The 25,357-nt window shown below is 29.6% G+C and overlaps 1 protein-coding gene across 1 annotated transcript in view; it reads left to right on the top strand.

Moving 5' to 3' along the window:
• Positions 1-22,092: 22,092 nt before the first annotated feature.
• LOC108564763 overlaps positions 22,093-25,357 on the top strand; it is a gene marked incomplete at its 3' end in the record, with an annotated part of 5,203 nt that continues 1,938 nt past the window's right edge. The window contains exons 1-2 of the mRNA XM_017923877.1: positions 22,093-22,357; positions 22,438-22,649. Coding sequence (XP_017779366.1) covers positions 22,093-22,357; positions 22,438-22,649 — 477 coding nt within the window. The remainder of the gene's footprint in view (positions 22,358-22,437; positions 22,650-25,357) is intronic.

Genomic DNA, 25,357 nt, shown 5'->3' with positions numbered 1-25,357 from the left:
ATATTCTTACGACTTTCAAACTATACTTATTTATTGTTAAAATTACATTCTCTATAAATTTATTTCATGTTTGTTGTTTTTTTTTTGTTGTTGCTTTGTTCGAAATTGTAAAGTAAGTAAAAGTTATTTTTAGTTAAACGAAATGAGAGGAAATACTTGAATTTATTAGCTAATACTATTTGTTTATTGTCATTGTATAAATAATGTTTATTTTGAGTATAAAATAAAAACTATGTGTTCTGAAATATTTCATAAACTTTCATTTAATAAATTCAATTCAATTGCAATCATAGAGTTAATAACAAAATGTAATTATTGCTTCAAAGAACTTCAAAATTGTACATTAAGATAATACGATATTGTAATATGTGTTTAAGCTTATAATTAACAAAAGAAAGCTAGGTCTTTGTAATTAAGTTTCATTCATTGTCGATAAATCAAAAATTCGATGTGCAAATCGAATAGATTGTAAATAAATAGTAGAAGATACCAGACAGGAAAAAAAAAAGGTATAAGAAGATGAGAAGTAATTGTAATAATAAGTGTTGTTTCTATATGGTATAATTGTATAATTATATTGTTGCAATATAGTTGGTCAATGACTTGAGAGTAGTGAGAAAATTAATGCTGAATCATTGGCTTGCATTACAGTTCGCAATTTGATTTAATTCACTTAATTACACACAGTTTTCATGCGGTTTTAATCAACTGCTATTGAGCTCAACTAAATTATTAAAGCGTTAATTAACGTTAATTTGTTATAATTAAATGACATATGACAATTATAATTGTAATTGAAATACTTGGATAAGTATTTAATTAAACTAATATTGAATTTATAAAAAAATATCAGCACTTTCAAGCCTTTGAAAACATTGATAGTTCTTGTAGAAAAATGATTATAGCGAGTTTGGAGACAGTCAATATGTTTCGAAAATGTCAATGAAGAGGATGTTAGAAATTGAATGCACAAGATAATACTTTTCAGTGGAAGTTTTAGAAAACTTACTGTTCATTTCCTTCCTGAAACCCTAGCCAAAGGGGAATGTGATTCCAATAAAAGGACATTTTCTTATTTCATTCCTTACTCTTCCTCTTTGTAACATATTCATCACCTCCATGTAACTTATTTCATCTACTTCTACGACTCAATTAAAATCTACAAAACATCTTCACCTACTCATCAATAACATCATCTACAAGCCAATCATCTCGGCGATATGACTATTATTATCATATGACTGTCCAGTAGGAGCAATCACCTGGACACCGGGAATACAACAACTTTTTCCTTGTCCATCAATCTTCATCAGGTTGACCTTCGCCCAAGGTATCATAACTGTAAGTAGACTGATGATGAACAACGACTAATTGGATTAGTGGAACAGTTTATACATCGGAAAAAAGCAATGAAGGTACAAAACTTCAGGAAAGCTCCTAGCTAGGATGAGTAGAGACAAGCTAAGAGGAGTAAACAAAGAGAGTGCTACAGGTAGACTACTGAAAAATAGAATAGAATAGGTATTTTGGTAAGTACCCATATTTCATCGCGAAGAAGGAGCATACTTTATTCAGATGGACGAGGATGAAGTACGAGACGAAGACTTCGAGAGATTAATGAAACCAGAGACTTTTGTTTGTACAACGTTGGATACTTCGGAGGGATGTGACATTATATCAAGATATGTGTCAAGCTCTACACAAAGAAAGAATACGATTGAGCCAATGAGGAGGTTTATAGTGGAGACCAATACTTGCGTTAATGCACAAATACTTATGAAGATAGGGAGAGGTTTCAGTCGATAAGAATCTCATAGTACCATGACTTCATCCGTGGTCCCTATGCAAAGTTTCCTCTCTTCTACAAAAAAAAAGTTATACTTCTTTTCTGTTCATGTTATTTGTTCCAAAAACATAATTTCTGCGTAGGTGAGATTTGCTTAAACAAAAGATTATATTTCAATTACACAACGAATACTAAAAGAACGTAATCCATTACGTATAAATACATGTATAACATAAATTCAAATGATTTGTTATAATCACATTTTGTGCAGGTTTTGTAAACGAAATTCGTTTCGGATAGTTTAAATAATAATAATAATAATATACACGATCATAAATACACGGACGTCATTAGATACACACTTATATAGTCATCATCCTCATGAACCAACAGGATTAATAAATAATTTACGAAATATCACCGCATTAATCAGAGTTTCGGTGACGGTTTTGTAAAACGATACACGAAATGTCGAAATTTTCGGTAGGAATGCGATAACTAGATGCACAAACTTTGGACGGAAAGTCTTCGATTTCATACATTGTAGAAATTTGTTTGTTTTTTTTTTTTGTCAAAACGCAAGTGAAATGAAGAAGGAGTTGCCTCACACGTGGTAATTGCGGTAACAATAAAGTAATAATTGAAACAGACATCATTGTTATAAATGCTTTCAATGAATGTGTGTAGATGAACAGTTGTTATGTAATGTGTTTCTGCTCCAGCTGTGCGCGCTTTTCAATGATCCGGCAAATTACGTGAATGAAATTTTCACATTGTTCTATATACAGGATTACTAGTACATAAACTAAACAGATTTTCTTAATTGCATCACGATTCATACAATAACATTGCAATTTTTCACACTGATTACAAAGTCTATTTTATAGTTTACGATTCAAATAAGTTTTATGTTATTATCAACCTATGGTCAGTAGCCCTTTGAACCAAATCAATTTGGTTTTAATTTTCATATTATGTTATTTTTAAGAAAACGTATTATTCGATTTCATTTAAAGTTTTGTTTTAGTTTTTATTCAGACATATTGTGTGAATACTGGAGTTAATGACTTGGAACGATAATATTCAAACAAAAAGAGAACAACTTGAAAATATGTTGAGGAAACTGTAATAAGTATTACGTTATGATTCGCTAATTTTGAAAGAAAACAAATAGCTGATGTATAAAGTAATTTTAGAATTTTTAGACCTATGCAAACATTTTCTTTTCTTCTTCAGAAATCTATCTCACATAGTCAATCATAGTCAATCTTAGTCAATCTTAGTCAATCTTAGTCAATCATAGTTAAGCTTTGATAAAAAAGATCCTTGAAGGATTGGACCAACCTTCCTATAGGTTTATCCACCCACGCACATACAGTTCACTTAAATGTTATCAAATCTGCTTGGCAGATCCTGAGGTTCATATCTCTTCAGTCGACGACTTTAGTCATTTACATTTACCAACTTCGAGGCAAGTTTTGGATGGGCTTCTATCCTATGGTGATATCTTCTACTCAGTCATTGAAAATTAATATTACTACATTTAGACCGGTAGTTTTAATCTTTGCTGATTCATTAGATCGACTTGCTTCACTTTGAAAGGTTTTATACTGAAGAAGGAAACTATTGGAAAACGCTTCCAAGATATTCAGCAAACAGTTTCTTGTCGCCCAACTACATTTTAAACAAAATTATTCACAATGATCTTCAAATGGAAACAGTGGAGAAATCTATTATTAAAAACAGTAGCCAATATCGAAATAGGCTAAAAAAGAAATAGAAACGTACTAACTGTCAATATTTTACAGCTTAACAAGATCTACAATTATAAAATTTGTAAACCGCTAAATGATTTGCTGAATGTTTTTCTTATGAAATAGAATGTTAATAAAAAATGACGATTTTACTAAAATTTTAATAAATTGAAATAACATATTGCAAACATATGATATAATTAAATCATTAATAATTTAGGACTATTTTTATTTTACAAATATTTAAATAGTTTAGAGAATGTTATCAAATAGTGAAAGATTTCTAATTTATTCTCTTCAAATATGTATACTGAATTACATCAAATTCTTATTCATATGGTGTAATATAAATTCTTAATTAGTTTATTTTTTGAATCTTCAAAATACCTATACTTCATTTAAATATTTATATAAATAATCAACTTTCAATATTTGCGTTGCAATACATTTTAAATAATTAATAATTTGAAACGATCAAAAAGACCTTCAGTTATTGGTAGTTTTCTTGATCTTTTTAAATTTAATTAAATTTTGTCGTTTTCATCTAAAGTCCTTCTCAATTATTTTCCTAATCTCTAAAAAATCGTTTGAATACTTTTACAAGATCTTTATATTATTTGATCTCAAATTATTAATAACATTCACTACTTTACAAGTATAAAGTTTGATCACATGAATCACATTTTTTTTTGTTAATTTTAATATTAAAAACATTAAATTGTTGTTCTTGAAGAAAGTAATGCGACTGAATAGGATATTACCCAACTTGTTGTTTATAAAGTATTTGTAATAGGACATAAATTATACGATTTTATAAGTATAGGTGGATCACTAGTTATCCTTCTACACTTCACATTTACATATAATTTAAATATTAATTAAAGCACATTCGTACGTTTCTATATGTTGCATTTTTTTTTTGTAATATCAGTTCCTGCTGCATTTATAAAAATTCTAATAGGAAAAAAAAAATATATCAAAGAAGAATCTAAATAATATTATAATTAAAACTGTCACATTTAACCTCACATTTTCTTTTTTATTATTACGAACTGTTAAAAAATCAATCGAATTCTTTAAAACGACAATAATTTCTGAAATATTGGTAGGTTTTTTTTTATATGTGTTTTAAGTATCTTTGCTTTTCTAACATTTTCAGGTGAAATCACATACATTTTATTAGTATATTGCAGCAATATCTTGCATAGTCCAGGTAAGCATTCCGAACTGTTTGAAAACTGACTTTAAAACCACACAAAAAGAATAATTTTGTGTAGTTTTACTGTCATTAATAATTAACAAAATTTCTAATTAACATGATTTCTTTTTCATGACGATTTTACTTTGCCAGCCTTAATCAAGTCATACAACAGGAGAAGATATCTTTAATATTATGATTAGAATAGATTAGATTAAGCATAAAAATATTTGGTCAAAATTCAGAATGTTGCACCAAAATATCATATCCACACGTAAGATGCCTGCTGATCTACATAAAGTTCTAGATGAAGTTGGCAATCTTTGGCTAACTCGAGGGACAATTCTAAACCGATTATTTAAATGAATTTCAAGTGTTTCTTAATGATAAATAGTTCAAATTATTTACATGACTGGTAATGGCTTTGTAAATTGGCATACTTAGCAAATATATTCTCTCTTTTAAATTATCTCAACTTATCATTGCAAGGCAAAGAAATTTCATTATTTCACGTTCAATATAAAGTTATCGATGTACTATTGTAAAATTAAATTTGTGGTTTAATTGAAGACTCGTTTCCCTCCCTTTATGAGTTAATAACAAGTTCAGCTGAGAAAATTGATGATGATACTCTGAAATGTATAATACAGCATTTACAGAATTTAATATAGAAGATCAACATTAATACAACATTTATTCCATAAAGTTTATAACATGTGGAAGAAGAGCAATTGTTGAGTATATTTTAACATGATTCTGGTTGCAAATGTGTATCCAGTTTTAACAGTAAAATACGTCTTGCCTTTTCCAACATCATAGTGAAGTTGCTTTTTCAGCACATTAAGTAAAAAAAGATTAAAATTAACAACCAAAGAACTAAACTATGTTGATCTGCCGTCAAAGTGGTACAGAGATGTTGAAAGTTTAGATAACAATGATTACAGAAATATCTCGTATAGTCCGAGCAATCGATGTAAATGGTCTAAATCATCATGTTAATGCAAGACTGTTTGAAACCGGAATAATCAAGCACTTTAGAATAAAAATAGAGAATAATTTAGAATAATTTTATATACCAATATTTATTTTGCTTAATTAAAATTTTATTTGTTTTGAAATTTTCAAACCGGACTAATCGAAAAAATGTATACATTTTACTCTAAAATTTTGATATAACATTTGATTTCCTAAGTGACGTATAAACTTATTAACTAAATTAAAGAGATTTCATCTTCCGTGAAAATCTGAAATTATTTCGATATTAAAAATAATAAAATATTTATTAAAGCGTGTATTTATGAAATATTGGTAGTTTCATATGTATCTTGTACACGTTTTGTAGCATTATGAAATAAATTGTGTATAAAAATCACATAACGAAAACTAAATGGAATCCCTTTAGAAATTAACTACCTATAAAGATTTTTATGAGCGCAATCAATCATCCGCCGCACGAGGATTTCCCTGGATTACATCACTCCCAGCAAATGAACGATGTTAAAAAAACATATATATATTTAAAAAAACTTTCTTCCAAAAAATTCTTTCGTGAAAATATGAATATTTATTAACGTATTTATTGTGTTTCTTTCTCATTCCCATCTCCTTATACGGATGATTAATCAATAAAAAGCAATAATAATCATATGAATATATCCTGCAGTTTGCAACGACGCTATATAATCATGACAAATTGGGTTTTTGAGCAACTTAAGAAAAAAGGATCATCCTATTTATGTTGCTACTCTTTTCTTATTATTATTATTTATCTTTTAGAAATTTCGAACGAACAATGAGGTTGACTGTAATGAACGTTAAATTCCATGGTGAAACTTTCACTGATTAGAATAACAAAATCATAAATTTTTCGAGCGCGTCGCGTACGCAAATAGCAAACTGCGAAGACGATTAATAAGAAATAATAATTGAGGAATGATTGGTAATTTGTTTTGTTTAAATAGGATGTGATGAGAGTTGTGCATGAATCGTTGAAATTAAAAGAAAAAGTTATTATGTTGTTCTTAGGTGTGTTTGAAATATTAATTACATAATAATGTGTAACTCTAAACGATTTTGTAAATGAATGAAGGAGAGAAGGACAGGGGGGTTAAAGGTGATGTTTCCTTTGGGTACGAAAATAAATAAATATCGTATGTGTGTATGCGTTACGTTACGTAAAAGATCCGTACGTCTCGGCTCCGTTGGAAATCCGAAATAAAATTTATTACTTCTAGCTACATTAAATTTAATTAAATTTAATTTAACGCGAGTTGCGCAATCTGGTTTAAAGAAATGCATATCGCGTATAATCGAATAAAAATGGAAATTTATTGACAGTGTTGAGGAAACGAACGAACGAACGATCAAACAAAACAACAACAAAAAAAAATAACAGACTTACATAAAAGCGATCGACCCAATTCTTGAGCGACTCGCGGATCAACATACAAAAAAAAAATACCAATTGTGAATTGATTCGACCTAATTTATAAACATATATTTTTTTTTAGTGTGCGTTCGGTTTTTTGGTTTTTGTTGTGAGGTTCGAAATGGAAATATGTATTTTTATGAATATGTTGATATCGTGTCGAACACGAGTGTTTCATCACTTTTCGCTCGAAAACTAAATGCTTTTATGTAAATTGTTTTATTTTGCAAATTTCTTCTTCGCTTCTTCCAAAAAAGCATTTTGTTAACGAACACCTCGCATCAAATCACGGTATCCGTGATCAGGCAATTATTGCGTATTGTTGCAATAATAGCTAGTTTGTATTTACAGCAAACATTCTTATACTCTTAAATTCTTTAAGACAAATAATCGACTAATAATCGAATGGTTAAGTCGCCCTATCCACAATTTCGTGGGCGCCGGTTCGAATCCTGGTCAATCCAAGCCCGTTGTGAGCCCTCTCAGTGCTTGCAGCAATAGGGCCATCGTTCATCACAGATGGACAGTCAAATTAATGAATGAAAAATACTAAGAATCGCCACAAAGAACGAAACATTCCTAACGAAATTTGACAATTCTTTGTACAACAAAACTAAATATTTCTAGATCGTTTTCACATTGGTGTATCTCTTTATTTGCAGTTTTATCATCCATAGAATTTCTTCATTCAGTTTCATTGTATCTATATTTAGTTGAATAAAATCTACGTATTCTTCATATCTCCCAAGTACAACATCTTCAATCTATAAAGTGAAAATAATATTTTAAACAAGAATACTGTTATTTTTTACTACAGTTTAGTTTAGTTCTTTCCTGACCTCGCATTAAACACTCCACATGCATTCAAGTTCAAGCTATTACATTCAAATTTTTATAATATTTTGAACTGTATAAAGTTTTCCAATAAAACATAATTTTAACACAGGGCTGCATTAAGATTATCCTGAGCCCTACACACCACTTAGTAACTTCACAAACAATATATTTATTCTTGACTTCTCTACTTTAAATAATAATAATATTAAATTCAATAATACAAAAAAAAATCATAATTCAACATTCACTTTTACAACATAACAACCTTGCTTTAACCCATTTTTATTTAACTTTCAATACGTATTTTCACTAATATGCCAAAATAACGCACAATAAGTTTGTAGGATGAGATATCGACAAATCTATATGAAGTACTTTGGAAGTACCAACGCCTGTCGCGTTATTGGTGTGTTTGAAGGACGAAATTGCGAAAAAACTACTGCAAATGAGGAAGAAAAAAGTTCTCTGCGAACAGACCCAAAAAAATGCTCAAGGGAAAGATATGTGGCTCCAATGAAGAATTGATTGCCGAGAGTATTAATACTAATTATTATAATCTAAATCTTTTGATGTATAGAACATGTATAGTTAAAAATCAAACTAATAATAAAGTATAAGCTTTAAAAAATTGCACTGTTATTAAAAAGCTTTCATTATTTTGATTATTGGAAAAAATCTAAAACTTACTAAATCAACTTTGATTAAAAATTATGAAAAATACTTAAATTTAACAAACAACGCCATTTCATTATCATATATAAATTTTGAATTTCTTCCTTTTCTTATGAAAATCAAAACTTGTGTTAAAATACAAGAACTAATAATTATTACTTAATTTTTCTTTTTTGACAACTTCACTGTTCATTTCTTTAATAACAATATCATTTAATTGTTATTTCAATTATTTTCAGATTTATTAAAAGCAGAATGAAATTATTTCCTATAATCTCAGCAAAATGAATTATAAGAAAAATGACTAGCTTAACGAGTGACGATGAGAAGAGAAGTCTACATTTTGGAATGGATTATACTTGTTAAGCGAGGTTCAACTATATATTTATAACAATACTTTGTATTAATTTTGATGACGCTTCGTGGAAGTTACGAAATATTCAATATAAACTTCAAGTAAACAAGATTATTGCATAATGTATACCTCAAAACAATGTTGTATTTGTCACCTCCCCGTATGAATTAAGAAAATTCATTTATATATATTTTTTTTATTCCGAACAGCATCCGCATTTTTATTATTCTCCTAGTTCAATGATTAAACAATAAAAACTAAACGCTAAAAATAATGAAAGTCTATAAAGTCATCATCATGAGCAAAACCTACCTTACCTTAAATGGTTTGAAGAGGTACGAAGCAACAACATTATTTAACTCTAACCTTCTGGAACAAACACACATCAAAAATCTGTTCCAATTCACATACAATTCATCACATAGATTAGTCCAATTATTTATGGTTGAAGAAAACCAATGTTTCCGCATATGGACAGAAAAAAGAAACTTCCTGAAAAATGATAATTTCTGTTCGAAATTAGAGAATTATTTAACACTAATCTTTTAAAATAAAAACACATCAAAATTCTGTTACAAAACACATAAAATTCATCGCAAATTATGCAATATATCTAAAAATGGTATGAAAAATAAATTTTATGATATATTATAATTTGTGTGCTAAAAAGTACAAAACAACAACATTATTTAACTATAACCTTCTGGAATAAGTACACATAGAAAATTTGTTACAATTCATGATTATTTATGAAGAAACATAATGCTTTTACGTATAAACGTAAAAAGAAAACTACCCAAAATGGTACAAAACAACACTGTTAAACAGAAAAACAAACTTAACAACATCATATCGTTGCTTGTGCTGAAATGTACGAAACAACAGCTTTATTTAACTCTACATTTCTGGTATAAATCTGTTGCAATTAATGTTAAAAGAAATGCAATATTTCTACATATAAATACAGAAAAATAAACTTGACTGTTTAAGGATAAAAAAGTGTATAAACAAAAAATAGTTTTTTTTTTTTAATTTTCTAACTGGAACCGGACTATAGTGAATCCGTACTGACCAGAGTCGCACTATGAGAGGTATTGCTGTAGATCACCTAAATCAGTTATTCATGATTGAAAGAATAAACGCAAAGAAATTTACCAGAAACTAAAAGAAACATGACAATCAGAATGCTGTAACGAACAAATGTAGGACAACAGCCGAAGTCCTTTTCCGTTTATTATGTAGAATCTGAATTAACTGATATATAAAGGAAATGCGTACGTTATTTCCATTTCTTATGCTGCAACTATCGAAAATACGATTTGCTTTCATAAATTGCTCAACGATCGTCGTGCAGTCTAATCGTTTATCGATCAGCATCCTTACTTATGTCTGGAGATTAATGTTTGCATACATTTGCAATTAATTGCGGACGAGGAGCATCTCAATAGCAGCAGAAATAAAAAAAATAATAATCGCGAAACCTTTTTTTAATGTGGGAATTTAATCTAATAAGTCTGTGAAAAACGCATTGTTTCGTATTCGCAATTGTCCGTCGCGGAAGCGCACCGTCTTCACGTTCTTTTTTTCTTTTCGTATATCGAATGAGGAATCAAATGAAATCCACGTTTTACACTAATCAAGTTGAATTACATTTGCTTAATCCAATATTTTCATTTATCTTATCCCAATGTACAGTCGATTGAGTAATTTATAGATTTAATTTATACTAAAAACCAATAATTAAGTTAATAGCACAAAACAGTATATTTCGTCAAAGTTTTAAAGTTAATTGATTTTGTTAAAAGTTTCAATTACTTCCACTTTATTAAATAGTTAAAATCCCTGCGAATTACAAAGATATACAACATTTGTAATAACTAAAAGAAACTGTAAAATTTATATTGCATAAAACGTTTTTCCATGATGGAATGAAGATGTATTACAAAACTTATTAGAAACAAAACTCTCTTCCTTACATCATAAAATATTTTCATACGTTTATCGATTTTCTATTTCTTTTCATTCTTGGAATATTTGCTGAAATCTATGAAACAACAGCTTTATTTAACTCTACATTTCTGGTATAAATCTGTTGCAATTCACATAAAATTGAGCAGAAATGTGAAAAGAAATGCAATATTTCTACAAATAGATACAGAAAAATAGACTTAATGTTTAAGGATAAAAAAAGTGTATAAACAAAAATTAGTTTTTTTTAAAGCGTTTTTCCATGATGGAATGAAGATGTATTACAAAACTTATTAGAAACAAAACTCTCTTCCTTACATCATAAAATATTTTCTTACTTTTATCGATTTTCTACTTTCTTTTCGTTCTTGGAATATTTGTATGGATATTTAAATTATGCATAAATGAAATACCACAGTTTCCTCTTCATGTGTAAAGCATTCATTCGTAAATCCAAAAAATTCTTCCACAATTCTTCCATTCTGCACAATTTGGCACTTTTTTTTTTAAATTTTATATTCGAAAATTGTATCAAGAATAATTTTAATAATCTTGCGTAAATATAAATTAAAATTTGATCAAAACGTTAAAATTCACCATTATTTTTTAAATTATATACATCTTTTTATTTGTGTCTGACATTCAAATTTTACATTTTTTTTTTAATTGCCACATTTTACCTTAAACGTAAAAGAAGTTTTCTTATTTAAAATTATATTGAAGACGCTTAATGTTATTGATTTCGACGCATTTAAATATCAGTAGCTTGAAAAAAGAAATGGAATTACAGATGTGAATCTTCGTTTTGCATTAAATGTAATATAAATAATAATTGAACGTGAAACATTGACCGACTTTTGCTTCGAAATTTACATATTTGTATTAATTTATCTTAAGTGTTTTGTTATAACGATGATTCTTATTATTAGTCATAAGTCCACTCGAATTCGTTGCCAAACCATTCTAGTAAATAGAAACACAGTCAGTGTTAGTGTCATAACATTTCTTGATGATTATAGCTTAAACGAAGGTTGTTCTCTTTGTTTTGGTTGATTGATTCATGCTCATAGTTTTTTTTTTTACTTTTTATGATTTCCGGATTCACATCAAATTTAAACATTTTTTTTTTTGAAGGAAATATAGAAGATTGCATAAACGAAAGTAACATATAAATGAAGATAATAGATAATTAAATATAAGAGAAAGTAGAATAGGAAGAAGATATTTCAACTGAAGTTTCTTTCACTCTTAACGTCCTCGATGAAATTTCAACATTTCAATTTAAAGTTGCTAAATATATATATAAAAATATATGACTAATAAATATAAGAAGGAAACAACTCATAGAAATTAATTGAATTGTGAAACATTGAAAAATTCAAATACTGCTAATGATAAAAAATATGATTACAGGCAATCATCATTTTCCAATTCACATTTAAGAGAAATTTTGTCCTTATTTAATACATTATTTTTTAATTATATCTTAATTAAAGATTTTTCACTTTACACACGAATATTTTAAGTAAATTAAGGTAAAATTTATAGAAATTAATTGCATCTTTACGAATAACATAAGTTTGATACGAAAAATTGGTTCACATTTTAGGAGTTGATGTGAATTCTCACTTTACGAAACAGAAACAAATAATTTCTATTATTTATTCAATATTAGTAATGTTTTCTACACAAAATTTATAATTCTGATAAAAAAAAAGTCAATTAAATGTTTCTGAAATGAATTTATATATAATCAAAAAAAAATATTCTTTCTTTATTTGTCTTTATAATATTGTTAAAAATTTAAACTTATTGAGTAAATTTACAAATTTTCTTGCATAAAATAAAAATTTCCTTATTTTTTTTCTTTTTAAACTGTGTAAAACAAAAAGATTCACAAAAGATTTTCTATTTAGAAATACAATACCTCGCATAGTCCGGATAATAGGTTTCAATATCCCAGACTGTTTGAAACCGGACTAATCGAGTACTTTAAAACTGTAAAAATAGAAAATTGATTTGAATATATTATTAATATTTACAAAAGATTCTCAATTTATGAATACAGTAATACCTCGCATAGTCCGGATAATAGGTTTCAATATCCTGTTACTATCCTTCAATATCCCTATACTGTTTGAAACCGGACTAATCGAGTACTTTAAAACTGCAAAAAAAGAAAATTGACTAATACATTATTAAGATACCTCGCATTGTCCGGTTAACAGGTTTCAGTATCCCAGTCTGTTTAAAACCGGACTAATTGAGTACTTTAAATCTGTAAAAATAGAAAATTGATTTAAATATATTATTAATATTTACAACATATTCTCAATTTATAAATACAGTAATACCTCGCATAGTCCGGATAATAGGTTTCAATATCCCCAGACTGTTTGAAACCGGACTAATCGAGTACTTTAAAACTGTAAAAATAGAAAATTGATTTGAATATATTATTAATATTTACAATAGATTCTCAATTTACGAATACAGTAATACCTCGCATAGTCCGGATAATAGGTTTTAATAACCCAGACCATTTGAAACCGGAGTAATCGAGTACTTTAAATCTGTAAAAATAGAAAATTGATTTGAATATATTATTAATATTTACAATAGATTCTCAATTTACGAATACAGTAATACCTCGCATAGTCCGGATAATAGGTTTCAATATCCCAGACTGTTTGAAACCGGACTAATCCTGTAATATAAAAGTACAAAAATAGAAAATTAATTTTAATACATTATTAATATTTACTCAATTTACGAATACAGTAATACCTCGCATTGTCCGGATTCAATAACCCAGACTATTTGAAACTGGACTAATCGTGTACTTAAAACTGCAAAAATAAAATATTAAATTTAATATATTTTCAATTTATGAATACAATAATACCTTGCATAGTTCAGATGATAACAGGTTTCAACATCCCGTACTGTTTGAAACAGGACTTTAAAACAATATTTTATATATTAAAAAATATTATATAATATAATATTTGTATTTTGGCTCAACTAAAATTGAGATTGTTTAGAAATGTTTAATCCAGGTTGTAGTTAATCCGAACTGATCGAAACCATATATTTTGGTGTAGTAAAACTAAAGAAATAGATATCAATGCATTAGAAATTGTTTCGGTTTTTGAATAAATTGCATGTTTTAACAAATGCATAATAAACAGAATATAAAAGTACACACCGCACCGAATGACTTAAGAAGATGCGTTACGTAAGCACAATGAACTAGATCCATATTTCATGCGACGTCGTTCAAAAAGAGTAAAAAAAAATCGATTACTTAGAGATTCGTTTCCTCGAATTCCGATAAATTCCTCATCGCATCATAAATGACATTTCCCCATAAAATATCTAATTTAAGAACGAAATACAACTTGGATCGTACTCGCATCCTGTTCATTGTGTGCTTTATGCGGTCGCTTACATTATGAATAAATTGTTTTTCCTACATCTACATCGTGCTAATTGGTAACATTTAGAACAGGGTGAATCACGTCCGAAATGATTCTCCAAAGGTTACACATTCTTTGATTTTTTTTTGGGAAACCGTTTTTTTTTTTTGGCTACGAATTTATTGGATATCCCCCAATGCCAATCGACAATGCCGAAATTCGATTTGAGTCATCAAGATAATATGAATGTGTTAGTGTGTGTGTTTTTTTTTTGTCTTTCTCTGCAATCTTATTTTTGGAAACGTCGCCCGTTTAGCAGACTCAATGAGAATGGACTGAACGCGCTTGTGTCTTGTTCATGCATGTGTGTAAGTGTGTGTGTGTGAATGCGATGCGAGGATTGTGGTGGGATAAATCCTGGCAATTTCGATCCTTCTTCTACACCGTTTTTTTTTTTTCGCGTGTGTGTGTGTGCTTGCATATTGAAGATGATGAGGTATATATAAATGATGTCATTCCACGGATTACTCTCAGTATCGCCGTGTTGTGTGTGAAGTGTTAATACCTCACGATTCAATTTTTTGGGGTTGCCATTTCTGTTTCTTTGGATTTATATAATTGTAAGTAAATCGAAACAGAATCGGGTTTTAATTTATTATTTTTTTTATTCCAAATGAATATCGCAAATTATCAATATTTCAGTCATTTTAATTAAAGATTTTTTTTCCATAAAATTACTTTTATCATTATAGAAAACCTATATTGAATATCAATAATAGCTTTTTTCTTTTTAAAGAAAATTTACACAGAATATTTCTTAATTTATATAAATCTACAGTAATAAGTTCACTTAAGAATCAATTCTCAGTTAGTTAAGTGATTTTATTTAAAAAAAAAAAGTATTTTAAACTAAATTATATTAGTACAAAAGTTTATATTTCTATATCTAAAATCAATCATTTATTCGTTGTAAAAGTAATCGTTTCTCTATTAAAAATATATTTAATTTAACATTTATTATATGAATTGCAACTACATTAATTGTAAATTTAATTTCTTAATTACAAATTCAGTCACTTTCTATATGTTTCGACATACAAACATTTGATCCATAATACAGAAATTTCCAATCGAATTTTTCAATAATTTATAAAAGAAAAAAATAAAAAAAAAATATTTCTTTTCTGCATTTCTGAATATATTTGATTTCAACTATATTAATTATTATTATTAATATTAAACATAAATGTTTGTTTTTTTTTGTGTACATTACATTGTAAATATTCTACGAATTAGTCATAATTGTGATCAATTAATCAATTCAAAATAATTCATACAATTGCGTTTAAATAATAAGGATCTAATTATGTTCATAAGAGTACTAGAAGTCATTATTCTAGTTAAAGTTACATGCATCAAGATTGTTATAATAGGTTATACTTAAAATCATATACTTTTATTGTTAATCACAATATTTTTTATTTCACAAATTTTACAAAATTTAATGACTGATTATTCGTTAGTCAAAATAATCGTATTTTGTAGTGAATAAATATTTTAAAGAATGATTTATCTCTAATGAATTAATTTGTTTTTAAGATATTTCTTATATCATTAATTACCATTATAACAATTCTTGTACTTCACTTGCACATGGTAATTAACAAACTTGTTTAAAATGTGTATTTGTTTTGTTTTCAATGGTAATGCAGTAAGAACAAAATCCGTTGTTCCGTCTTTGAACAATGGTAAAATGCAGCAACAGCGTACGAAGGCATGATTTAAAAGTGAAATGTTCAATTAAAAAGCTTAAAGGTTAAGCCGTAATCCATGAAAGTAAAAATATAAATAAATTAATCGTGAAAATGACTATTGTTAGCGACAGAAATAAAGAAATTGCGTGGATTCAGCAATTACAGAATCACTAGGAGCGATTCGATAATGAAATCTCTCGTCGTCGTTTTACATCTTCTCCGAAACGGCTCCCGCCGTTCCTCGCGATGATCAAGAGAAGAAACAATAACGAATTCAAATTAGACGGATCGATCATCGTAATAATGTCATTAGGAATGTAATAAAATTAGCATTTAAGATATACAATCTATTATATGAACAACAACACACACGAAAAAAGATGAATAAACATATTCAATTGAGAATGAGATGAGGCGAAAGAACCGTTAGATGTGATTCACGGAAAGCTATTTTCTTTCTCATTTCTCTCCTTCTTCATTTTTGGAGATCGCGTTTTGCATAAGTTGGCACTAAATCAACGTCTCCGTTTGGCGTATTACCATTGTAATCAACAATTCGCCTTTTGATTAGAATAAAGAAAGTTTTATTTTATTATTTTTTTTCATTGCGGAGAAAGGGGCATTATAACATTTTAATACTAATCAGATTAATCTGAAATTTAAATCTAGCTCTCGTCCATTTAGTTAAGATAAATTCCTATGAATATATTTATGCTAACGCTGAACATAAATCTTAAAAAAAAAAACGTGGCGTGGGTTGATTTTAAACAATTTACAAAAATAAAAGTTAAGCAATTCGAATGGGTGATCACTTTCTTTATACAAATCATTTATAGCATTATTATAAAACATCTTTGACATATGTCACATTGACATCTGTCACATTGTAAGATGTTCATGAAAACAAATGCATTCAACTTGAATAAATGTTTGTTAGCGTGGGTTGATTTTAAACAATTTACAAAAATAAAAGTTAAGCAATTCGAATGGATGATTATTTTCTTGATACAAATCATTCATAGCATTATTATAAAACTCACAAATTATATTACAATCAGATAATGATACTAATTATAATGAATCCTGATTTTTGTTTTATTGGTTAATAAATTTGGTAAATTGCTTTTAGCTTCATTTGCATTACGTGTTTGTTATTTATTTTGTTTGATAAGAAAGGGAAAGTGTTAATTTTCGTTGCGTGAGATGTAATGTGCTCTTTTACATCCACGTAAAATCGAAAGTGTATTTCATTTTCGGTCCATCTTCGACTTCTTTTCACCGCGCGAGTGGCGAGAACACCTTTATTATTTTGTATTTACATTTCCATGTTTACATTCCACGGTCATGCCCTTTCAACTGCAAACGTGAGAAACTAACCGTATTTCTTACATAAATAATTGATTCTTTCCATTATGATCTTAACGAGAACTTATAGAAATACCATATTTCATACGTAACAATCTTTTTATTTTCTTTTAAAATGATCTCAGCCCAATTTCTGTCAATTTATCGACCCAATTTGAGTTTATAAAACGGAAATATTAGAGCAGGTTCGTTTTCTCATGTAACGTTGAAGTTTCTCGAAATTTTTATTCAATTTCAATTATTTTTAACTTTCATTTGTAAAAAAGGAAAAAATTTTCTAAATTTTTATTCAATTTTATTTTTATTTATTTTTTTGTATAACAAAATCTCGTTTGTTTTTTCATTAAAATGAGAACATAATAAAACGGAAATATTGGAACAGGTTCGTTTCCTTATGTAACGTTGAAATTCCTCGATCATTTTAACGAAAAAATGAGAACAAAAAATTCATAAAACGGAATTGTGACAGATTTATTTTCTTATGTAGTTTGAAATCTTTATAACAGTTAAATTGTTTCAAAATTATAATGTTGTTTCCAACGTTTCTAACGCAAATTTATGAAAGTTCTATAACAGTAGTTTTTTTTTTGCTCTTATATCTTGAATATTCAACAATTACCATAAATGCAGTGCATCAAATCAACATTTGCATAATATTAATATCAAGACACTAACAAAGTTTTTTTTTCTTCTTCGTTATATAAAATGGAAACAATCTCCGTTTTCTACGTGATATTAGAATAAAGTTTAATTAATCTGTTGATTGCAAAAACATTGCAGACTCTCATTATGGAAAACGTGAATGGCGAAACGCTCATTATTATTTATTATTCAAACCCACGAAAATGTGTAACAACATTTATTTATTATTAATAAAGAAACTATTTCATCGTAAACACAAGAAAGTCTTAAATTGTATTATTAAATTTAAAATGAGAAGTATTATTTTGTAAAACGGTTTCATTTCTCATACAGAAATATTAGAGCAAGTTCGTTTTCTCATTTAACGTTGAAGTTTCTCGTAATTTTCATTCAATTTCAAATATATTTAAGTTATAAACAAATCTATAAAAATACACGTGACAGAAAAAAGAGATTAATTTAGCAAAATATTATTTCGTAGACGATTTCAAAGATTAATTTATAAAGTAATTATTTCTATCAAGGTCTTTGCAAAAGTCTTGTTTTTTGATAAATTTGTAAAAATACGAATGACGATCAGTGTATGTTTGAATAAATATTATCCGAATATCTCAGACATTTGTGTTTTCTTGAAGAAATACATGAAATCGTTGTGTTTTATCGAAATATTTTGTCATTGACGGATGACTACATCTTCGGTTCAATGTTACAAAAATAATATATTTATTGAAATTCCATTAGGAAAGAAACATCAATACGCACTTTTCGGTGTTTGTTGTTTTTATTGATTTATTTAGTTTGCTAATCATGAAACGGTGCTTAATGGATTTACTATTTCTGACATCATCGCTCACAGAAATAGGACACATATTGTTGCTTGCTGATGGATGTTTTCTTTCTTTACTTTAGCATTGAAATTATTACAAACCTATTGATTAACTTTTCTTATATTAACCTTGTTTATCAAAATTACAAACATTCTTTATGCATTAAACATACAATCAGTTTTTCATTTATATATTTTAGGAATTCATACTTATAAATTATGAATATTAAGCAACAACCACAACAAACAACTATTAATTTCCTTTTAATAATTTCTTTATTTTATTGATATAATTTGTGACTAAAATCATTAATTTTATTCCTTTTTTAACGATCAACTTAATATTCTTATTTCAATAATATTCATCAATTAATGGTTCAAAAGTAGTTTTTTTTTTTCGCATATAAATTTCGGTTTTTCCTTTTGACAAATCATTGTCATCATCTTTCCGCTAATCGAACTATAATTTATTATTTACATTAGAATTTAACGAATCAACATTCCCGCAGATGAAAAACTGCGAATGAATAATAAATACATAACTATAGAATTTATTAATACAAAATAACTGATTTATTTTCTGACGTATCGCAAAGAAAAATTGGGTTTTTCTATTCCCAAATAATCGTCACAAACTTTCAATTAAGTGTTGACCAATTTATTAATTTGTACCCTTTGTTTTTCTTAAAATGACAATTACGGATTTTTTTTTATTAATTATATACTGTTTATCAGTGACAAGTTTGTATCTAATGATTTACACATTTTGATAAACGTCACATTGACATCTATCACATTGACATCTATCACATTGAAAGATGTTCATGAAAAGAAATGTATTCAAGTTGAATAAATGTTTGTTAAGTAAATTAATCGCTTTTTAAAGAAGGCCATTAAGGAGTAATTTAATTAGGAAGAAAATATTAACATACATTGGAGCCCGAGCAATTACAGACTCTCAGATATATGCACCTGTCATATTGTTTCCCGGTGTGTTACGCAAGTGGTAGTATAGCATTGTTTTCCTAGCAATTAAATTTTGATGATCCAAACGAAGTGTCAACAACAAGAAAAAAAAACCGGCAGATCTTTCACAAAAGCAAATTTGAAAATCAAACAGAAGATTAAGTAATATAAAATTGCGAACGAAACGCGGTATTTGCGATGGTAATTAGAAACCGCCGGTTAAGTGTTAGAACATACATACAAGAACTTATTGTTGTGTGATGTCGCGCTGTTGACATTTAAAAGAAACGATTGTATTTGTTGCATCTCGGGTTTATGATTACGGCTAATTGCAGCTCCGATAACTCAATATTTATTTATCGATTCGAATGGTGATGATGATTATTATTAATGCAGAAATCTAATTAACTTTGCAACTTGTGTTTCGTTTTTTCTTCTCGCTTCTTTATTTCTTCATCGCGTTTACCGTATAATAACGCCATTAAAATTAATCGTGATTTAATTATAACTTTGCCGACTACCAATTTGTATTGTACGCGCTCTTTATCCGATTCCGATCTTGAGGTTAACTGCAATTAATACTTTAAATACGAAATGAAGTTTGAATTTTTTTTGTTTTTGGAAACTCGTGATTTTAATTTCGTTTTCGGTTTTTACGTTGTTTGTGTTGGCACTTATCGCTTAGGAAGAGTTAAAAAAAAAACAAATTGGAAGCACGAATTAGATAAACGTCGGTTTATTCGTTTCTTTCTCGCGGCGATCGTTCGACATTACATAAATAAATAAAGACTCAATTATGAAGCGAAGGTTTACAATCATATTATTATGCAACGCGCGAAGGAGACGAGATCGTGAACATACTTTAGAGGTTGTCGGAGGAGAAGAAAGTTGCCGTAACGAAAAAGCGTATATGCATCGACGAGGAGATATTATTTAATATGTAATCGTCACGCTTTCGTTAGAATCACATTGAAATTTTGTTTCTGTTACCAGACGTAATCTTGAATTGAGTTGTTTGAGTTTCGGATGACATTTGGGTTGCGCAATCATCGATCAATTACACCGAAGTTGGGCAACGAGCGCCGCCGCCTCTCTAATTGAATACTTAGCATTTCGTTGCAAGCGCCAATTTCTCTCTTACACTTTTAATCTTAATTTCTCAACTTGAAATTAAATTTTATAAATAAATATATGTGAAGATAAATAAAAAAAATAGCGAAAGAACGACGATGAGGAATTTAAAGGTCGCGATCCTCTCTTCTCCTTCTCTTACGATCGTCGTGCGGATCCGAGCATTCCGCGTGTGTTTATTTAATTTAATTTCTGCTACTTTGTTGTTTCTCTGCAACTGCTTCGATTTTAATATTTGGCAATGAACTTTACAGGCATCCCCGAAATTCGTACCGTGTTTGAAAGTGCGCTGACATTTGATGATAATTATATAATTTGAAGAATGAGAAAGAGCATGAAATAATGAACAGGAGCGAGAGATGAAGATGCGACGAACTTGAAGCAATTAGAATGTCTAATGAGCGGTTTTTCTTCTGACTGGAGAAGATGTTCAGTATCTGCTAAAGATCATTAATCTTGCGAGGAGAGGAAAAAACGGGCGTTTAGAACAGGAACCGCTAAACGGGTTTTCTTTCTTTTTTTTTAAATTATTAGACATTTTTATGATATTCTAAATTTTTATATAAACTGTAGTTTTGCTTTTTTTTGTGTGAATATTTATTGACGCTCAATAAATCAATCTATAATCTCTATTTCTTTAAACGTGGATTTCAATTTCGAAATTCCTATTTTATTGTGACTATAATAGGAAGTTTATTTTGTATTATAAGTACTTACTATTCAACTAAATTAACTTGATAATTATTTCCAATTTTATCCATAAAAATACTACGTAAACTTATGTTAAGTATACAAAATCTATATCTATATTTCTGTTCCTTTATTATGTAACACCATTAATTTAGTTTTAGTTAACACGTGAACTGATTAACCTTAATTATCAGTGTTGTGTGGTTTTGGTTTTGTAGTTTTTTATTTGGATTTTGATATAGAAAAACGGTTGAATTGATGATATGTATTGTTTGTTTGTAGGTGAGGATTGGGCTTCACAATGTCACCACTAGTCATAGTGGGGATATTACTGAGTTGCGGGGCGTCCACTTTTGGGGATGCAAATGGTAATGTAAACGAGAATGCCCGCGACATCAACAATCTGGCCCAGAAATTCTGGTGGGCGAACAACGACAGCCCATTAAGCCAAGCCGCATCCGATTATAAATCCACGGTAGTCTCTTCCGGCCATCCCGGAAATTTGGATCTATCGAACAACCCCTTCTTCAACGGCGGTTTATCGAGCAGCGGCAGCATTCATGCCGGTAAGTTGCGATCAAAACGCCCCTTCGGCCCATAGAAACGTCGTTTGTAATGCTGCTTTTCCTTGGGTTTGCGTGGCCAGGAAACGGGGAAGTCATCGACGGCAGTATGGGCTTCTTGGGCGTTCAGCCATCGCGCATAACCTTTTCTAAAAAACAAACCCAATTCGCAGATTCCAAGTCACAGAACGGCGTTCCGTGCCAAGGGAACGGTTACTTCTGTGTCAAGAAGTCCGAATGCCACAACGGCATTGTCAACGGCGAAGGATTGTCGATCATACCAGTCACCAGCGGGGTAAGAAACATATCTATTTTATTGCCTCTGCATGTTGTCGATACCATCGTTACATTTGAGAATCTGTCAAATCAAATGTTATATAATTACATCAGAGGAATTTGAGCGATGGACGCGGATGCGCCTAAAATCACGACGTTTTTAGCATCGACGAGAGAAAGAGATGCGTTTAATTCAAAGAGAGAGCACGGAGGAAGAGAAAAAAAGAAATAATATTAGAGAAGAAGCCGACATCCACTCCTTTTGCCTATTCGAAAATCACCTTGAATCTATAATGCGTGCTGACGTAACGACGCGCGAAATGTCAAGACGAAATTTTTATTTTTAGTTGTCATATCTTAAAAAATTTGAACGGCAAACAAAAGTATTGTGCGAATCTTTCAATACTTCATTTCCTCGTACAGCTGAACTTATGGCATTTGCTTTACATCAATAAACATGTTTCCATAAATCGCTTCTGTTATAGGGCGGAAAGACCTCGGTCAGGGTTATCGACAATAAATATGTTTAAATAAAATATTTATGTTATAACTATTCGCTACAAACAACGCATCAAATTTGTTTTGAATAAACAATCTGCATTAAAAATATTTATTATATTCAGAATATTATAAATTTTTCATATCCTAGTAGCGTTTATATTTGTTTTCCTTCGAGATTCGAGCAATACAAAATATTTTCTGTTTCTTCAAACGCGCTTATTTTCTTATTTTCATTATTCTGTTATTATATACGTTTCACTCTCGTTTGGAAGTCGTTAAATCTTGAGCAGATCAGAACAAACTATATAGTATATAGAAAAAAGTGAATCTTGACTTTTCACAGTTGCTTTCTTTACTTGTTGTTGTACAATTTTAACTCTGGTTCGGAATTCGATGAACCTTGAGTAGTTCGGGGCGGTTGTTCTTGGCGAAAGATGATTGGCGGCAATTAGCACGTCGAGATTTAATTAAGGCTCGCCCAGGCGATCCAAAGAGCAAAAACGCAGAGGAGAGACTTTCAATTTCTGTACGGAATTTCGATAAACCGCGTCGCGACCTTCGCGTTTACGACACACTGCAGGCCGCGACGAAGGAAGGAGGAGAAGGAGGAGCAGGCCTCAGGTCAAATGTCACTCAGATCCTTACACAAATTAGAAGAGTAGAGGAAATTTCTCTTCCGAGAAATTTGATAAGGGCTTCGGTTTCGGGTCGTGCTCGTTTTTCGGTGAGAAAGTGAAACTGCGTGGTATGTTTCTTTGTATGCATGTATGAAAGTGTGTGTGCATGTGCGTGCGTGTGTTTGTGTGATCATGCACGATCTGCTTATTACATGCTCCTCTGCTAGGTGTACTTCTCATTCTTCTTTGACTTCTCTTCTCTTCTCCGCGGCTCTTTCTTTTTTTCTCTTCTCCTTTTATTTTTCTTCTTCTTAGCTCTTCACTCTTCTTGATTCCATCCTTTGAAGAAAGGTCAAAGTGGTAAATGTTAGATTCCGCGACCGAGTTTCGAACCGGCGCCGCAATCCAGAAGGTGTCACGTAACTCGCAGTAGGGGTCAGTTGCGTAACGGCCCCTCGAGAGTTTCACTTTGCGAAACGTTGCGGGCCAACTTCTTATTGCTGCTGCTGCTGTTGTTGTTGTTACTGCTGCTGATGCTTCTTGTTGCTTCCTCCTCAATCTTCTCTTCGTCCTTCCTCTTCTCCCCCACGAATCCGCATAACTGAACCATTATCCCCGTGTCCCTCCTTTTCCTAACCGGTCTACTTCCAAATTTGGCTTAGAACTGGTCCCCAGACGCCCACATCCTCGACGTCCTTTGTTTCATATCTACCTACCGCAATTAGTAGAGGTCCGCATGATGAAACTCGCAAACATTCTTATTCCTCCTTCTTAATGTAAATTTAAATAATTGAATATCTTAAGTCATCTAAATTGATACGCAAATTATTTTATTCACAAAATTTCTTGACTTTATTGAATTAAATTAGTTAAATTATTAATAATTGGGCAGAAAGACCTCGATCGTTAGCCCTTTGGCCAGCCAATTTTTTTTATATTAGAATTTATTTATTTGTAAAAAAAAAATATATATTAATAGGCTGGCCAAAGGGCTAACGACCGAGGTATTTCCGCCCTAGTTAAATTATTTTACTTCAATTCTCAATTAAGAAATTAATTAACAAGACATGCAAATCTCTACTTTTGCTCGTAAAAATTACATTATTAATCCAATTCTGAAATGTGTCTTAAGCTGCTATATTTACTACACTATAGTTAAAATGGTATTCATACTCCTAACCGCAAATCTAACTTACTTGGAAAACTTAAATATATACTTAGTTATGAGTTTTCTGAACAATTTATTTTCATATATTTTGTTATAGTTATATTTTTATCCAATTTTGAAATACTACTTAATATTCGAATAAAAAAATTGTTACGAGCAAACACATTATATTAATGGAACGTTTACGCGTTGAATAATTAAAACGTTTAGCTCTCACCAATTAGATAAGACCGGTTGTAAAAGTCGCAGAAAGAAATTTCACCGGTGCTTAATTATTTATAGACCGGCCATCATTTGACCTTATATTACATAAAGAAAGAGTGTATTAAGAAGAGCGTTGTGTAGTTCGGCATTATGCGAAGCCAAGTGGAACATGCAAATCACGATGCTGTGTCGAAACTTCTTAGTTTTGAGATGATAATTATCGTTGATGATGATGAT

This window comes from Nicrophorus vespilloides, unplaced genomic scaffold (assembly GCF_001412225.1).
Source record: "Nicrophorus vespilloides isolate i.1.1-1 unplaced genomic scaffold, Nicve_v1.0, whole genome shotgun sequence".
Lineage (NCBI taxonomy): Eukaryota > Metazoa > Arthropoda > Insecta > Coleoptera > Silphidae > Nicrophorus > Nicrophorus vespilloides.
Note: the sequence above shows the minus strand (reverse complement) of the source record. Positions and strands in the feature narration are given on the sequence as shown.